We start from the raw sequence: 18726 nt of genomic DNA on the forward strand, positions 1-18726 counted from the left end.
GTGAAGGTGTCCGGGACACAGTCCCAGTGGGCAGAGGCGGAGCCAGGATTTTAACTTTGGGGGGGAGGCTGACTTCAATATTCTGAGATATCTCAGTGTGTTTATGTTTTACAATGGGCGCCACAAATGTATAAAACAAATTTTATTGGATTTGAACGCGGAGTTTATTAATAGGTCGGAGCCGCTGATGTGGTTAATAAATTCGATAAGTTCGCAAGGCTGCCGCTCAAGCAGCCTGCAGGGCAGCACGAGGTGGCAGCCTGCAGGGCAGCACACAAGGTGGCAGCCTGCAGGGCAGCACAAGGTGGCAGCACAAGGTGGCAGCCTGCAGGGCAGCACAAGGAGAGAGTGGAGGAGTTCCCATAACTGGGCAGTGTACTTATGGCCAGCTCCGGTTTGACAGCAGAGGTCTCACTCCGAACCAGAGCGGCATTATCTCATCGGCTGCGTTAACCGCTGGTGTGTGGAAGCTATCTGGTATGTCGCTACACACAAAGCTTTGGGTCTTTTGCCGAAAGGTGGAGCCCTCTTAACGAACATCTGCGCCGGTTTAGAACGTTTAGGCTGGGTTGCCTACGATCCATCGTGGGTTTAACCTGCATAGATTGTGTGATGAGCTCACGGATCCTTGAAAGATGTGGACACATTTTTTTATCGGCGAGCTCCGGCAGACGAGGCTGCATTGGTTGAGTCGCGTAGCCCGCATACCCGGCCACCGGATGCTGCCCAAAGCAGCTTCTGTTTGGCCGGATAAACAGACGAGGCATGTGGCTGGAGAGGAGATGGAGCTGGTGTTGTATGGGTGTTCGTTCAACATACGTGAGGTGAGTGGACTTGCCAATGAATGGCACCAGCGGGGTTAATGCATCTGCCAACCTTCTCAATCAACCCATTGCACCTGGATCTGTTCCGTGATCTACCAGCAAGGAGCCTTCCACACTTCACGTGGACTCGAGGTGTACCTAGCCTGGCACAAGTGCCACGGTGACCCTGGGTTGGAGCCAGCCCCAGGTCAGGGCACGAGGTAGAGTGCGAGAGTGTTGCCAACCGTCCCAGATTGGCCGAGAGCTCCTCCACCCGTGACTCCTGAAAGCAGTAATGAGGGCTCGGGGTGAGCATCTACATCATTAGACCTCCTTTGCCAGTACCAAAATGTAATAATAGGGTTTTCCCCATTTTTTCTGGCAACTAAACTGAAACCTTTTTACAAGGATTCATGTCTGCTTTAACCACTGGCAAAGGAGGTCTAATGATGTCGATGCTCACCCCGAGCCCTCGTTACTTTGACAGTGGCGTTGTCTTTGAGCTGTGTGACGCCTTTTAGCGTCATCTGGTCGAGCACCAATTGGGTCGAGGCTCAAAAGAAAGCCGTCCCTTGGTGTGGACCAATCAGTTTCAAGGACAATGCATCATATTATCATAGTAAGTTTTTTGTTTGCATTTTGACTGCAGGTATTGTGGTTAATGCAGACATGGTTTCAGTTTTGTTGCCAGAAAAAAAGGGTAAAAACCCTTATTATATTTTGGTACTGGCAAAGGTCTAATGATGTAAATGTATAATGTTAATAATAAATACATAGGGATTTGATGAAACAAAGTAGTTTACGTTCCCCGTGCTTCTTGTTTTTTGACGATTGACTTTTCAAAGAAACTCCGGCCATGTCTCGCACCCCCAGACGGAGCGTGCAATCCCAGGTTAAGAAGGGCCACGGACTTCAACCAACCCGGGGGAAGTTCACGGTTGAAGTCCCTCGCTTCTCAACATTTCCCCAAGTTCATTTTGAGGCGCTGCCATTTTTATTTTTAGACTCGCGGGGTTCGTAGTTGCTCGGGCTGGGGGGGGCCCCCTTTTAGCTGGAGGTCAACTTAGTTGGGGTTTACTCTTTCGGCTCCCCCTTACCTGCTTAGGCCACAACCCCTTTGTGTAGGTGGGCAGGGTCAGTAGGGGTGAGCGAGGTCAGTGGGGGTGGGCGAGGGCCAGCATGGGTGGGCGTGGACAGAATGGGTGGGCGGGGTCAGTATTGATGGGCGGGGTCAAAATAGGTGGGCGGGATCAATAGCGGTGGGCGGGGTCAATAGGGGTGGGCGAGGTCAGTAGGAGGAAAAAGGGCAGCCGACTTCCGCCCAATATCCCTCTTCCCCTGGACCTCCAATTAGCACGGTTGGCTACGTACGGTGCGAAAGAGGTTCGACATACATAGACAGATCACAACGCGTGTAGGCAGCAGAACGTTGAGAGGCCGAGGCTGACTGAGAAACAATGGGGCGGAAGAGGTGACGGCCCCTCGGACGATCGACGACGTGGCTGGAGAGAAGAGGGGTGGACGCACAGACACGTACACGGACAAAGACCCCCATATAGCCTTAACACACTGTTGGGGCAAGTGCTGTTTGCGAGCACGTAGCAAGTCCGGCACAGCACACGAGGGGGTGGGTGGCCAACACCACGCCCGGCCGCCTTTGTCTCCCTTAGTGGCGATGTTTACTACACACCGCACCAGGCACTCATTTGAGACCGAGTCAACCTAGGGGAAGGCCCAGGACCGGTTCAGATAATCGTCACCGATGTTGGTGGCCGTGAGCGGGAATCGAACTTGAAACTCGGGTCGCAGCGTAGCGCTAACCGCTGCACCACCGCTCCCAAGGCCCGAGGACAATCAACGACGTGGCTGGAGAGAAGAGGGTTGGGCGCACGCACAGGGGCACGTGAGCACACACGGGGGCACGTGAACACACACGGGGGCACGTGAACACACGAGGGTACGTGAGCGCGCGCACAGGGGCACGTGAGCACACACACGGGCACGTGAGCACGCACAGGGGCACGTGAACGCGCACAGGGGCACGTGAACGCGCACAGGGGCACGTGAACACACACAGGGGCACGTGAGCGCGCACACAGGGGCACGTGAACACACACAGGGGCACGTGAACACACATCATGACCGCTCTCCGCTTTATTGCAACTCGGCAAACAGCTCCGAACGTAACACGAACCCCCGCAGGACGCACACTGAAAATCCCGCGAAGAGCCCCGCTCCCAGCGCCGGCAGTGCAGCACACTCGCAGCACACCACAAGCCCTGCCAGTGCAGCACACTCGCAGCACACCACAAGCCCTGCCAGTGCAGCACACTCGCACTACGCCCCTTCTAGTACAAGCACACATGCGCCACAACCCTTATCCAGTACAAGCACACACGCACCACACCCCACCCCCTAACCAGTACAAGCACACACGCACCACAACCCCTACCAGGACAGCACACACGCACCACACCCCGACCAGGACAGCACACACGCACCCCGACCCCTACCAGGACAGCACACACGCACCCCGACCCCTACCACGACAGCACACACGCACCACACCCCCTACCACGACAGCACACACGCACCACAACCCCTACCAGGACAGCAGACACGCACCACAACACCGACCAGGACAGCACACACGCACCCCGACCCCTACCAGGACAGCACACACGCACGCACCACACCCCACTCCACCCCTACCAGTAGAGCGCGCGCACACACACACCCGAACCGCTACCAGAAGGCGCACACATGCGCCCCCGCCTCCTACCACGACAGCACGCACACACGCACACACACACGCACGCACCCCCCACCACGACTAACGAATGCAGCACGCGGCACTGCGTACCCTGCCACTCGCTGCACAACGCGGCCACCCATCCCAGCGTGAAAGAACACAGTGACAGCAGCGAGAGCAGCACCCCCCCCCCCCCAACACCCGTGGAGTGATTGATTGGAGGGGGCAAGGTGGAGCATTTTGGGAGGGGGTGGGGTGCGCAAGTTGGAGGGGTTCTGGAGACCGAGGGGGGGGGGAGGAGGGGGGGGAGGAGGGGGGGGAGGAGGGGGGGGGAGGAGGGGGGGGGGGAGGAGGGGGGGAGGAGGGGGGGGAGGAGGGGGGGAGGAGGGGGGGGAGGAGGGGGGGGTAACTGTGGAGCAACCAGCAGTAGAGAACGCTCTGCAAGAAACGGCAGGAAACACAAGCGGGAAATATAAAAACTCAACAGGCAAGGGAGATGGGGTGGGGGGGGCAACTGTGGGGGGCTGCACGGACACCCCACGCCCCCCCCCCTTCCCAAGGGGCATCGACCCCTGTGACCGAGCGTTCGCGAATTTTAAAAAGATTCAGAGGGGGGAACAAAAAAAAAAGATTATCCCCTCTCTCCCTTTCTCTCTCCCTTTCTCTCTCCCCCTCCCTCTCACCTGCCTCCTCATCCAAATGCGTTGGACCGGATGGAGCAAATCTCCCAGTCATCTCCATGACAACGCTACACTCATCATCACGCCCCCCCCCGGCCCCCCCCGGGGGAGGAAGGGGAATGAGAGACGTTAACGATCCGTGGATCGGAAAATCAATCCCGACGCTCGCAATGCAAGCGCCGTCTTTCAGTGCACGGGGAATCGATAACTCGTGGCACGGGAGTCTAGACTCACTCTGCCGTGGACTCTAGATTCACTCTGCCGTGGACTCTAGACTCACTCTGCCGTGGAGTCTATATTCACTCTGCCGTGGAGTCTAGACTCACTCTGCCGTGGAGTCTAGATTCACTCTGTCGTGGAGTCTAGATTCACTCTGCCGTGGAGTCTAGACTCACTCTGCCATGGACTCTAGACTCACTCTGCCGTGGAGTCTAGACTCACTCTGCCGTGGACTCTAGACTCACTCTGCCGTGGACTCTAGACTCACTCAGTCGTGGACTCTAGACTCACTCTGCCGTGGACTCCAGATTCACCCTAATGTGGAGTCTAGATTCACTCCACTGTAGAGTCTTTAATCTCAAATTGCTACAGATTCGATGGAATAATGCTGCTATTGAGTTTATATAACCACTACACTTCAAACGCCATAGGTTTAGAACACGACGGGAGCTACAGATCCACTCCAGTGTAGACTGCTAGAGGCTCGCACTGCGATGAATTGGAACACTAACCGTGACCCCGAATCGTACCACGACCCTGATTTGTACCACCACCCTGAATCATGAATCGGGGGGGGGGGGGGGGGGGGGGTAGGGAAGAGTGGTGGCGGAGTGGTTAGCGCGCGGTGCGGTACAAGTGCGGCAGCCCCGGGGGCCATGGCTAACATCAGTGGTGGTTTATCTGCTCCGGTCGGAAAAGTGAAGTATGGAAAAAAATATATGAATTCCCCCATGACTGAACTGGACGTGGGGGGAGGGGGGGGGCCTTCATCCAGCAGTGGATTGACAAGCAGCTGTAAATGAATTGTGCTCTGCTAACCTCCGACCGGTGAACTCGTGACCCCGAGACACGTGGCGGTGATCGCGACGACGACGACGATGAGGTCGTTACGTCTCTAAGCGGGGGCGGCAGCAGGGGGTGATGGCGGGGATGGGTTTGGCAGGTCCGGCGGGCTGTGCGTGTGTGAGAGAGAGACGCGAGACGGGTGGGTGGGGTGGCGGGGGGGGTGCGGGCGGGGGGGCAGACGCCAGGTCACATGGGCAGGAGGTGGTCGTCCCTCTCCTCCTCCTCCTCGGCGCCGTCCCCATCGGCGCCGGTGCCCACACCGCGGTACGCCGCCGCCTGGTTCTTCGGCTTGGAGCGGCACACGAAGTCGCAGCCATCCTGCGGCACGGCGACACACGACGATCGTCACCGTCGTCATTGTCGTCGTCGTCATCGTCGTCATCGTCGTCATCACCGTCATTGTCATCGTCGTCATCACCGCCGTCGTCATCGTCGTCATCGTCGTCATCACCGTCATTGTCATCGTCGTCGTCGTCATCACCGCCGTCGTCATCGTCGTCATCGTCGTCATCACCGTCATTGTCATCGTCGTCGTCGTCATCATCGTCGTCATCGTCGTCGTCATTGTCGTCGTCATCATCGTCGTCGTCGTCATCATCGTCGTCGTCAGCGTCGTCGTCGTCAGCGTCGTCGTCGTCAGCGTCGTTGTCGTTGCCGTCATCATCGCCATCGTTATCGTCATCATCAGCATCGCCGACGCGTTACAAGTTGAGGTTGTTGTAGAAGCGTGGCCCGCAATCGAATGCCATTCATCGTCTTTGACCAAAATCGCCCGGAGTGCGGAGCCCCAGCCCCATGAAGATTCTGCAGACATCGCGGTGTAAACCGAAAACTCTTTGTGCATAAGCGAGCACAGGTTTGCCTCGCCCTTGGCGGGCTCGGTTTGTGCGATTTCGCACTGCCGAGCCATGTTCTCCTATAACGCGCGATTCCATAACGCGAATTGGATATAACGCCATCGGGTGAATGGAACTACGTCACGCGGGTAGGAATGAGCGGTTGTGCTGCTACGCCTCGGCGTAGCATCGTCACCACACCACGAGGTAGCGGGATGCTGCCGGATGCTTCTGGACGCTACACATGCGCCTCAGTCTCTGTTCGGCCTGCGTACGCATTTTCACGTGTTATCGTGGACTGTGCTTTGACCTATATTATTTATTATAAGCAGATTTTTCCACAATGGCGTGTTCTTCAGGAACGCAACTACCGCGCAATAGAACTCACTTTAGATGCTGCGGCTGAAAATTCTCCACCCAAAATTGGCGATATTATGTGGTGTGAATTCACTCGCACGCAGATATGCGGTCGGACGTAGGCCAACATTGTGTGTGTGTAGTGTATGCGCTACTCGTCAGGCAGAAGTCTCACGCACAGACACATACAATGTGTGCGTACTGTGTGTGCACTGTGTCCACTGTAGGCGCTACTTTGACAGGCCGCTGTCGCTCACAGATACATACAGTGTGTGTGTGTGTGTACTGTGTGCACTGTGTGTGTACTGTGTGCACCGTGTGTGTACTGTGCGCGCTACTCGGCAGGCAGCGGTGTCACGGATAAAGCGTGCGCGCTGTGTGTACTGTGTACTGTGCGCGCTACTCGGCAGGCAGCTGTCTCCCCGTGCGGTTTCGCTCTGTGCGCCCATCGTTTGGGATGCATCTACTACTCCTCCTACTTGCTACCATCCGCCGCGCAGAGCGAGGAAAACCGGCACGAGGCGGGCGCCTGCTGCTCCTCCAGCGGCCAGCAGCACGTCACCCCGTGCGTAACGTCGCGTCTACATCCGTGTACAGACGTGCGCGCGTCTTTGCACGTGCTGTATGCGGCGTGTGTGTGTACGTGCATACGTAGGTGTGCTGTGAGCGGTAGTATAGGGGGGGGAGCCAGTGGTGTAGCGCTACGAACCCGGCGACCCAAGTTCGATTCCCGCTCACGGGCAATGCCAGTCAATATTATTCGGAGCTGGTCCTGGGACTCGCCTGGGTCGACTCAAGTCTCAAACGAGTACCTGGTGCAGTGTGTACACATCGTCACTAGGGAGACAAAGGCGGCCGGGCGTGGTACTGGCCCACCCACTCCCTCGTGTGCCGTGCTAGCCTCAAAACGTGCTCACTAACAGCACTTGCCCGAACAGTCTGTCAAGGCTATAAGGGGTTATCTATGTATTCTGTATGCACAAGTGCATGTGTGCGTGTGTGCGTGTGTGCGTGTGCGTGCGCGTACAGCCAGGATGTTGCCCAGGTTCTGCCAGAAGTGGTAGTTTGGGATTTGCTCTGCGCCCTTCGCTCCAACCACAAAGCGCTGGTACAGGAAACCGCCGAGCAGGTACACGGCGATAAGCACCAGCAGCCTGCACGCACACATAGACAAAGATCCCCCGTATAGCCTTAACAGACTGTTGGGGCAAGTGCTGTTAGTGAGCACATAAGGCCGGAATGGCACGCGAAGGGGTGGGTGGCCAGCACCACACCTGGCCGCCTTTGTCTCCCCACTGGCGATGTTTACAACACACCACGCCAGACACTCATTTGAGGCTGAGTCAAATAGGGACGGCCCAGCACCGGTTGAGATAATTGTCAGTGGTGTTGGTAGTGAGCGGGAATCGAACTTGGGTCGCCAGGTTCGTAGCGCGGCACGCTAACCGTGACACTACCGCTCCCCACCACTTCTCTCCTACGCACACACACACACACGTGCTCGCCCACACTCTCATTCACTCGGCCATCTGTCCGCCCACCCACCCACTCGCTCGTCCATCCTCTCACTCACCTTTCGCTCGCCCACTCATCCATCCACCCAATCGTCTACCCGACTCATTTGCTCAGTTGTCCCTCCACCCTTTCGCTCACTCGCTCGATCCCTCACAAACCCATCCGCTGACCCACTCGCTGACGCCACCCCTCTCACCCGATCTCTCCCCAAGCGACACTCTCTCTGACCCACGCATCCATTCGAATGGCCATCTCCCTCCCTCCTCACCCTTCTCTCTCCCTCTGTTCCTCTCCCTCTATTCCACCCCCTCTCTCACATTCTAACTCACACGATGAAGATGATGGCGCCGGCTCCGAGGCCGCTGCCCTGGTCGTTGCAGGCCACCGAGCTGCTCATCTCAAACAGATAGAAACAGTCGGCGTCCTTCTCCCGCTCCTCGCTCACGATCGTCAGCTGACTCTGCACACGCGCGCAAAGGGGGTGAGGGTGGTGGTGATGATGGTGGTGCTCAGTGGTGGTGGCGGCAGGAGCGGGGAGGTGGTGGTGAGGATACTAGTGTTCATGTTCGTGGTGTTGATCGTGACGGTACTCCCTTTTTCGCCAACCCACTGACTCCCTCAAACTCTCACTCCATCACTCGCGAACCGTTCCGCTGACCCACTCGCGCTCTCGCTCACCGATCGACCAATTCGCTCACCTCACTCCTCTCGCCCGATCTCTCCCCAACCCACACTCTCTCTCTAACCCACGCATCTATCAGCATGGTCATCCACCCGCTCGTTCCCTCCCTCCTCACCCTTCTATCACCATCTATCCCTCTGCCCAACCCCCTCTCTCCAACCCCCTCGTGGTGTTGATGGTGATAGTACCTATATTCTTAGTTTTTTCGGTAAAGTCACGTTGAAGGGAAACAACAAAATAATAAAATATATATAACAATAAAAAATTCTCACGACGTTTCGACCATAACTCAAACGGTCGTCTTCAGGTGTGTTGGTTTGCATAAATTTATTTTTAAACGGCGCATTTATTTATTTATAAAAAAAAAACGTTAGCGCCACGCGCAACGATTTGGCAGTTTATTTAGGACTAGTCCATCTATATTCTGAAAAGAGGAGGGGGGAGACGAATTTTTTTTTTATAATGTATGCTGTCTGAAAGCCACTGTAAGCGTGAACAATCAATTAAGACCTGAAATGGTTTATCAAATCTTTCCAATGATTGCTAAGATAGAATCCATCTTCTCGGTTGAAATTGTCTCTGTGCTTGTATATGTGGATAGCCTCATGAACGAATCTCTCATGGAAGCCAGATGGCTTACAAAGAACCTCTGTCTTGGAAAAGTCAATGGCATGTGAGCCTACTGAATTAGGTGATAGTACCGTTGTGATGATTGCATGTGGTTATGGGACAGCGAGCGGTTGAGCGCGAGCATGGGAATGCGCGCGATTGCGTGCGATTGCATTCGATCACAGTGTGGTTACGAGACTGTGTGCGGTTGCTTGTGATCACAGCGACTATGCGCGATTGCGTGCGATTGCACGCGATTGCGCGTGGTTACGGGACCATGTGCGGTTGCGCGTGATCACGGGGACCGCAAGCGGTCGCGTGCGACTGCGCGCGGTTGTGGGCCTGAGCGCGATCGCGAACTGCTGCACGCACGGCCAGCTTGTAGGGGTCGCAGGAGATCATGACCATGGCCTTGCGCTTCTCCGAGTGGCAGTGGCTGTCGTAGGCCTCGCCACCCTTGTAAATCAGCAGGATCCAGTCGACTGTGCGCACAGGCAGCATGTGGGGGGGGGGGGGGGGTCAAAGGTCGGAGTCGGGGACTCGAGTCGCCAGCAGGACGTCACGCGGACATTTCACGCGCGCCGGATCACCATCGCGAGGGTTACCGTCACCTCCTGCTAAACAGACGGACGAACGGAGCCAGGAGTGCGTTGACAAGGAGACAAAAGAGAAACCGGTAGATTCGAGAGTCAAATCGAGGGCCGGCGGCGGCGCTGCTGCCTAGCGGTGGCGCGTTCGCCGGTTCGCCGCGAAGCGTCGCGGTTTTAATCCAGAGGGCCCACCTGGTGGTTAATGCTGCGTTAAGGTGGCGAGATGTTGACTACCTCGCTCGGTATACAGGAGGTCGTCGTGGGTTCAATCCCGTCCCGGACGCCTGCTGCTGTATATTTGGAGTTTGCGGTGTCTCTCTTCCCGGTGGTCGTGTGGATTTTCGTCCGAATCCTCTGGCGTTTCCCCTCCACATTTAGCATCAACATCACACGTTTAGAGTGTTTGGCAGCTATAAATGCCCACGCGATAAGCCACTTTGTTGAGCTATAATTTGCGATGGTCAGGTCGATTCTGAAAAAGACCTACATAGCTCAGTGGGCCTTACCTAGTAAAACAAAATTGTTTTTTATAGTTAAATTTTTTGTTAGGTGAAATCAACTTTTTTTTTTTATTACTCAGTGTTAAAGATCCCACGGCTTATAATATATATAAATAGCATTTGTAAGGCATATTTCATCCAAGAATCCCAATGCGCCAGCACCGTGTATGGAAAGCAGGGACGTGAGACCGAGCCAACGGCGTAAACGACTGAAACTACGGGGAAAAGGCCATTTTAGAGAGGTGAGTTTTCAGGGCAGATGTAAACAGCGCTAAAGATTCCGATTGTGTTATCAATCATCAGAGGCCAACGCGTTCCACAGTCTTGGAGCCGCACTGGCAAGAGCCCCGAATCACCCCAGGAACGGAGCCTTGACCTTGGAATACTGAGGAGGAGGAGGACACAAGATCTCAAGGGTGAATATAAGTGGCTTCACCCGAAAAGAACACTCCATTGCGTGCCGACGTCACGGTCGGAATTTGCAAATTAATTCCCAAATACAATTACACCACCGCAAATTACTCAGTTGTCATGGATTCTATATCACGGTGTCGCCCCCCCTCTACTGCACGGCTACTTGCAGACTGTGTTGTGAAACACAGCAGCGCCTCCCTTCGTGATGAGAGCCTCGCGCGAGCATTACACTTGGCTACGTGCAGAGCGAAAGAAGTTCAACATACATACATAAGAATGACAGCAGCAACGACCGTTATTATTTAGTCCCCCGGTTGGACAGGAGGACGTGGGTTCGATCCCGACCCTGACGCCTGTATATTTGGAGTTTGCATGTTTTCCCCGTGGCCGCGTGGATTTTTCCCCAGGTCGTCCGGTTATTCCCTCGACATTTATAAACATACGATTAGAGTATTCGGCTGCTGTAAATGCCCACGTGATCATGAGCCACTTCGTCAAGCTATCATTTGTGACAGCCAGGTGGCTTCTGAAAAAGAGACATAGAGCTTAGTGGGCTTTACCTGGCAAAATAAGAAATATTTGTTAGTTTTTTAGTCTAGAGACGATCCATGAATGTGATCGACGGATTGGGGGATACAGGATTGGGAAAGGAGGGGGGGGGGGTGGATACAGGACAGGGTGGGTGCAGGACACAGGATTGGGGGTGTGGGAGATAGAGGAATTGGGGGAGCTGGTTGTCTCACGGCCGCCGATGAGATGCGTCTCATTGATCCGCCCCACGACAGTCTGGGCTCCCTTGGCGTCGCGCTGCACCAGTCCCGCGGTGGCGGGGGCCCCGGCCACCGAGTCGCACACGCGCAACGTGTAGTTGTAGACATCGTCGTCCGACTGGTAGCTCGAAACCAGTCTGCACGCCAGCACGCACAAGTGCACGCAACGCTCGTGAAAAAGGCGTTTAGAACGCATGCTCATTGTTGACTTGCGGGCACATTCACACGTGTGTGCACGGTTGGCATGGGCACACAAGGTTCCCTCCGTTTAACAAACTGTTGGGGAAAGTGTTGCTATAGCGAGCACCTATGAAGGCCGGTAAAGCACTCGAGGGAGTGGGTGGGTGGGTGGTAGGCACTTCGCTGCCTTGGCCTTCTTAATGACAATGTTTACATACTGACGGGTTGACCTAGGGGAGGCCCAGGACTGGTTCATCTAATCATCATTGGTGTTGGCCGTGATAACACATTCATTGACATGTGGCCGCACATACACATTAACACGTTGGCACAGTTTGCATTGGACACAACACCAACAGCCGCCATTCACCACTGAGTGGTTGTGACATCACCACAGCAGTTGTGCCAGGCCAGGTGCACTTTGAGGCCACGTGGAATCTCGAAGGCTTGCTGACAGGTCACGGGACAGACCCAGGTGCCATGGGTTGAAGCACTGAGATGACTGGCAGAACGTTTTTTTTTTCTCCCAGGCAAGGTCCACTGAGCTGTTAAGCTCTTTTTGAAAAGCAACATGGCCACAAATGGGCTAAACGAAGTGACTTATCACGTGCAAATTTATCGCAGCTAAATACTCTGAACGCACATTTCTAAATGTGGAAAGAAAATCCAGAGGACCTAAGAGTAAAATTCACGCTACCACGGGGAGAACATGCAAACTCCAAATATATAGGTGTCCATGTCGGGATCAAACCCGTAACCTTCTGTATACCATGCGAGGTAGTTAATATCTCACCACCGTGGCAAGTTGGCACAGTATGGGGGACCAGCAGTGCCCCCTACTGTGCCAACTTGCTGCATTTTAGCCACCCGGCCCTCCGCTCATTGTTGTGAGCATCACTCCTTTGCCCTCCGTTGTTGTTGGAGGGTGACTGCCTCCAAATGCCCAGTCGTGTCCTTCACGAGCCTCCTCCATAGAGGCCGATCTTGACACCACTGGTGCCAGTGTTCGTCAATTCCACTCAAATCCACATCATCTTGTACCGCATCATTCCATCTTTTTTCCAGCCCGTGCCATGCCCGTTTAAGCCCCTTCTATCTGGTCAAATAGAAGCTGTTTGGGCATGCGGTGGCTGGGTATGTGGGCAACATGACGCGTACCCTTAACAGACTGTCGGGGCAAGTGCTGTTGGCGAGCGCCTATGAGGCAGGTACAGCACGAGGTGGTTGGTGGCCAACACCAAGCTTGGCCGCCTTCGTCTCCCTAATAACGATGTTTACACACTGTACCAGGTACTCATTTGAGGCCAAGTTGACCTAGGGGATACCCAGGACCGGTTCAATTAATAATTGTCTGTGAGCGGAAATCGAACTCGGGTCGCTGGGTTCGTAGCGCATCGCGCTAACCACAACACTAACAAACACACATGCGCGTCCACACGAACACACGCACAAATAGGAGGCATGCACACACAGGGGCACAACAAACAAGCCTTCGTGCCTTCACGACACTGGCATTACCATTAACCACACTAGCCAGTCAGACACGAGACCTACCACTAACCACACTAGCCAGACAGACACGAGAGCCCTACCACTAACCACAGTAGCCAGTCAGACACCAGACCTACCAGTAACCACACGAGCCAGTCAGACACGAGACCTACCACTGACCACACAAGTCAGACACGAGCATTACCATTAACCACTCTAGCCAGTCAGACACGAGAGCCCTACCACTAACCACACCAGCCAGTCAGACACGAGACCTACCACTAACCACTCTAGCCAGTCAGACACGAGACCTATCACTAACCACACAAGTCAGACACGAGCCCTATCACTAACCACACTAGCCAGTCAGACACGAGACCTACCACTAACCACACAAGTCAGACACGAGACCTACCACTAACCACACTAGCCAGTCAGACACGAGACCTACCACTAACCACACTAGCCAGTCAGACACGAGACCTACCACTAACCACACAAGTCAGACACGAGACCTACCACTAAACACACTAGCCAGTCAGACACAAGATCTACCACTGACCACTCTAGCCAGTCAGACACGAGACCTACCACTGACCACACTAGCCAGTCAGACACGAGACCTACCACTAACCACACTAGCCAGTCAGACACAAGATCTACTACTAACCACACTAGCCAGTCAGACACGAGCCCTACCACTGACCACACTAGCCAGTCAGACACGAGACCTGCCACTCACCACTCTAGCCAGTCAGACACGAGCCCTACCACTAACCACACTAGCCAGTCAGACACGAGACCTGCCACTCACCACTCTAGCCAGTCAGACACGAGACCTACCACTGACCACACTAGCCAGACAGACACGTGCCCACCACTAACCACACTAGCCAGTCAGACACGAGACCTACCACTAACCACACTAGCCAGTCAGATACCCGCCCTACCACTGACCACACTAGCCAGTCAGACACGAGCCCTACCACTAACCACAGTAGCCAGTCAGACACGAGACCTACCACTAAACCACATTAGCCAGTCAGACACGAGATCTACCACTAACCACACAAGTCAGACACGAGACCTACCACTGACCACACTAGCCAGTCAGACACCAGACCTACCACTAACCACACTAGCCAGTCAGACACGAGACCTAAACCACACTAGCCAGTCAGACACGAGCCCTACCACTGGCCACAGTAGCCAGTCAGACACGAGACCTACCACTAACCACACTAGCCAGTCAGACACGAGACCTACCACTAACCACACAAGTCAGACACGAGACCTACCACTGACCACACTATCCAGTCAGACACGAGACCTACCACTAACCACACTAGCCAGTCAGACACGAGACCTACCACTAACCACACAAGTCAGACACGAGACCTACCACTGACCACACTAGCCAGTCAGACACGTGACCTACCACTAACCACACTAGCCAGTCAGACACGAGTCCTACCACTAACCACACTAGCCAGTCAGACACGAGACCTACCACTAACCACTCTAGCCAGTCAGACACGAGACCTACCACTAACCACACAAGTCAGACACGAGCCCTACCACTGACCACACCAGCCAGTCAGACACGAGACCTACCACTAACCACACAAGTCAGACACGAGACCTACCACTAACCACACTAGCCAGTCAGACACGAGACCTACCACTAACCACTCTAGCCAGTCAGACACGAGACCTAACATTAACCACACTAGCCAGTCAGACACGAGACCTACCACTAACCACACTAGCCAGACAGACACGAGACCTACCACTAACCACACCAGCCAGTCAGACACGAGACCTACCACTAACCACACAAGTCAGACACGAGACCCACCACTGACCACACAAGTCAGACACGAGACCTACCACTGACCACACAAGTCAGACACGAGACCTAAGCCACACTAGCCAGTCAGACACGATACCTACCACTGACCACACAAGTCAGACACGAGACCTACCACTAACCACACAAGTCAGACACGAGACCTAAGCCACACTAGCCAGTCAGACACGAGACCTACCACTGACCACACAAGTCAGACACGAGACCTACCACTAACCACACAAGTCAGACACGAGACCTAAGCCACACTTGCCAACCATACCACAGCCCAACCCCCAACCACCACACTCGACCGCTGGCAATGGGGGTGTGGGGGGGACACGTGACCGCGCGTCAATGATGAGGAAGTGTGGCCTCAAAGTAGGGAGACGAACCGCCCTGGGCAGAGGCAGAAACCTCGTGGATCTCGGTAACTCAGCGAGAACATTCAGGAGCAAGCGGCGAAGCCCATTATCTAACTCAGCAGCCCCACGCGGGAAGGAGGGGGGGGTGACGCAGTCGTTCCGCTCCGAATTAGGGGCCCCGGTCGGCTTACTCTAATCCACATCGAGTACCCAAGAACCACCACCCTCGAGCTCCAAGTCTCAATGAACCACGGGTTCATACGGGAACCCCTGAGTCCCGGTGACGACCAGTCCCCGGGAATCTCTCAAGTCCGCATTGCTCTCCGGGAACCGTGATCCCCTGAGTCAACACTGGACGACATCTGTGAAAGAGAGCTTTATAGCTCATCCGTTTTTGGCGGACTATGCATCACAGGGTCGCCACGGTGGCTATGAGATGTTAACTACCTCGCCTTGTGTGGGTTCCATCCCGACCATCACGCCTCCTGCTGATGCTGTATATTTGGAGTTTGCGCTGTGTCTCTCTCTCTCTCCCCGTAGTCGGGTGGATTGTTCTCCAGGGCCTCCGGCTTTCCCCTCTACTTTTAGAAACATTTCCACGTGATAAGGCGTCTTCGTTGCGCTATCATTTGTGTCCAGGTCGCTTCTGAAACAGAAGTATCAGTCTCGGTGGGCCTTACCTGGCAATAGTAAAAGGTTGTTTTTAGTTTTCACTGCGAGTCCCCATGATCCCGAGTACCCCCCCAAGATCCCCCGAGTCTCCAGAGTCCACAGGAACCAAAGGGGGGCTCTACAAGAGCCCCCCTTTACCCCCCAAGTATCCGCCGCCACCCCCCTCTCCCTCAAGGCCCCGCTTTTACATTTCCCAGCGCGGATAAGGGCGAACGCGTCTCGTGCCGGCCGCGTCGTCCAACGGCGAGCGCCGTTACACGCAGGCTTCGTGCCGCTCGTCCAATGGGAGCGCGCGTCTGTGAACGGGGTGGGGGAGGGGAGGGGGGGTGCGAGTCCACAGGGGGCCGCGCATCCGCGCTGGGAATTCCACTCACGTTGTGCCGCGCAGGGGCTCCAGCCGGGCGAGCAGCAGAGCCTCGCGTTCGGACGGCTTCCCGGATTTCATGGTGAGCGCGCAGCCCGGGGTCTGCGCCGACACCGCCGAGAGGAGCGACGGCAGCAGCAACAGCAGCAGCAGCACGAGAGAGCGCATCGGCAGCGGAGCCTCCATGCCTCCCATCATCGTTGTTGACACCGCCTGGCGCATCACGTGCTCGTGATGCACAGTAGCGGAAGTGGTGCGGACGAGGGAAATGACGTCGGCCCCGCAGTGGACATGTTGGGTAGGGGGGGGGTTAAATGGGAAGGTGGGGTTAAGAAAGGCGGACATGTTGGGTAGGGGGATGGTGAAATAGGAACGTGGGGTTAAGGCGGACATGTTGGGTAGGTGAATTATGAACGTGGGTTTAAGGGGGACATGTTGGGTAGGGGGGGGGTTGGTGAAATAGGAACGTGAGCTCAAGCGGAACTCGGCACGTTAGAGGGTGCGTCTTCCCATCAGCCCAACCAAAAGCTAAGCACCTGCCTGGGGAGTTTGTGCCATCAAATACTCCACCCCCCTAACTCACTCCCCATTGGTGATGGAGCAGTTGTGGAGAGAGTGCAGAATTTGTTTTTCCGTATGGGCTGACGTGTCATTTCAGGATGTCATAAAATGGGGTTTCTCTTGAAACAGAGCACTAATCAATATTTACAACTAAGTATAACGCGTGTGTTCATATCTAATTCATGCCAGTATGTCGAACAACAATACAACTACAGTAGACTCTCGAATATCGGCGCTAATGACGGAGGGGATGGTCGCAGATAGTTCTCTGGTCTAGCACTTTGAGACGAGGCTCAAAATGAAAGCTGCCTCTGGTGTGGACCAATCAGCTTCCAAGACGATACATATATTATCGGAGCATGTTTTTGTTTGCACGTGTAGTGACACAGCGCCGACTGCTGTACAGCAGCAGCAGCAACTGCGGTGGACACTTAGCGCACACGCCGCTGAGCATATACACGGTGCGTGTGTGTGCCGGCAGGGCAGAGGAACTGGGGCAAGGGTCACGGTAGACCTCGTGGGGAGTCCCCTGGAGCCGTCTGGAGGGTTCGAGAAGGGAGGCGCGGCTAGGGCGGAGCCAAGCCGCGCCGAGGGGAATGTAAGCTAATTTTGATTTAATGCTTTCGTGACTGCAGGGATTCATATTCTTGGTTCTTTCGGTAAAGTCACGTAGAAGGGAAACAAAAAAATAAAAACAAATTTTAATTGTTCTTCTTTGGTTCTTTCGGTAAAGTCACGTAGAATGACTTTACCGAAAGAACCAAAGAAGATTAATCCTTGCAGTCACGAAAGCTTTAAATCGAAATTTAATTGTTTTATATACAACAATTAAATTGCTTTGTATAAAACAATTAAATATAAGCACCGGAGAGAGCGCTCCGGTCAGCCGGTTCTGGGAGTGGACTCGTCTCGTCGTCGCTGCCGCCTTCGCCCGATCATTGCGCGGCCGGACAGTAGTTGGCTGTCTCGGTTGACGCCGTCGGTGCAACGCGGTCAGGGTCGTGTCCGGGCCGGGCTGTACGGCAGCGTGGTCGTGAGAGAGGAGGCCGGAGTTGGTGGTGTGAACGAGACAATAAAGAGAAATTTCATCATCTCCGACTGAGTGTGTGCACCGCACACCACACACACACCACACGCACACACACGCCGCGAGGAAGGAGGACACTAGACATGTTCACCACAAGTACGTGTGGTTAATGCAGACGTGATTCCTTGAACAAAGGATTCTATTTGGTGGTTTCACATCTTAACACCTGTTTTATTCTTGATTTGAAGCTTTCGTGACTGCAGGAATCCACACTCTTTGGTTCTTTCAGTAAAGTCACGTGGGTAAAGAAATATAATAGATCACGACGCTTCGATCGCGACACAAGCAACCGTCATCAGGTGTGAAACAAACACAGCAGGAGGACTGCTGACGTCGGAGAAAGAGCTGCTGCAACAAGAGTTTATATAGGGTTTTTGGTGGGCCCAACCCAAGGGTGAGTGGGCGGAGCTAGAGTAGAAATTTGCACGTAAATTTGGATTTGAAACTGAAACTGAGAGATTAGCATGTCAATGTGAGATGGCCCAGCCGCCGGAGGACTTGCCAATGAGAAGATTAGCGTGTCAATGTCAGAGAGCCGGGCAACAGGAACGAAAAAAACCCTAAGAGCAAGAGGTACACATGAT

At 54.7% G+C, this 18726-nt stretch overlaps 1 protein-coding gene across 2 annotated transcripts; it reads right to left on the reverse strand.

Annotated features, from left to right (window-relative positions):
- Positions 1–5025: 5025 nt before the first annotated feature.
- Positions 5026–16762, reverse strand: M6PR (mannose-6-phosphate receptor, cation dependent). 2 transcript variants are annotated; one of them, XM_032968394.2, is made up of 6 exons: positions 16505–16762; positions 11547–11710; positions 9672–9781; positions 8338–8468; positions 7521–7647; positions 5026–5618 (listed from the first exon to the last, which is right to left on the reverse strand). In XM_032968394.2, the coding sequence occupies exons 1-6, from the start codon at positions 16714–16716 to the stop codon at positions 5487–5489; spliced, it is 876 nt and encodes a 291-aa protein (XP_032824285.2). In that variant the 5' UTR covers positions 16717–16762; the 3' UTR covers positions 5026–5486. The 2 variants fall into 2 exon arrangements, with proteins under 2 accessions (XP_032824285.2, XP_075928973.1); XM_076072858.1 differs by lacking the exon at positions 16505–16762 and adding an exon at positions 16139–16157.
- Between the last annotated feature and the right edge of the window lie 1964 nt (positions 16763–18726).

This window comes from Petromyzon marinus, chromosome 39 (genome assembly GCF_048934315.1).
Source record: "Petromyzon marinus isolate PM22_M1 ecotype Great Lakes invasive population chromosome 39, UKy_Petmar_22M1.pri1.0, whole genome shotgun sequence".
In the NCBI taxonomy this organism is placed as follows: domain Eukaryota; kingdom Metazoa; phylum Chordata; class Hyperoartia; order Petromyzontiformes; family Petromyzontidae; genus Petromyzon; species Petromyzon marinus.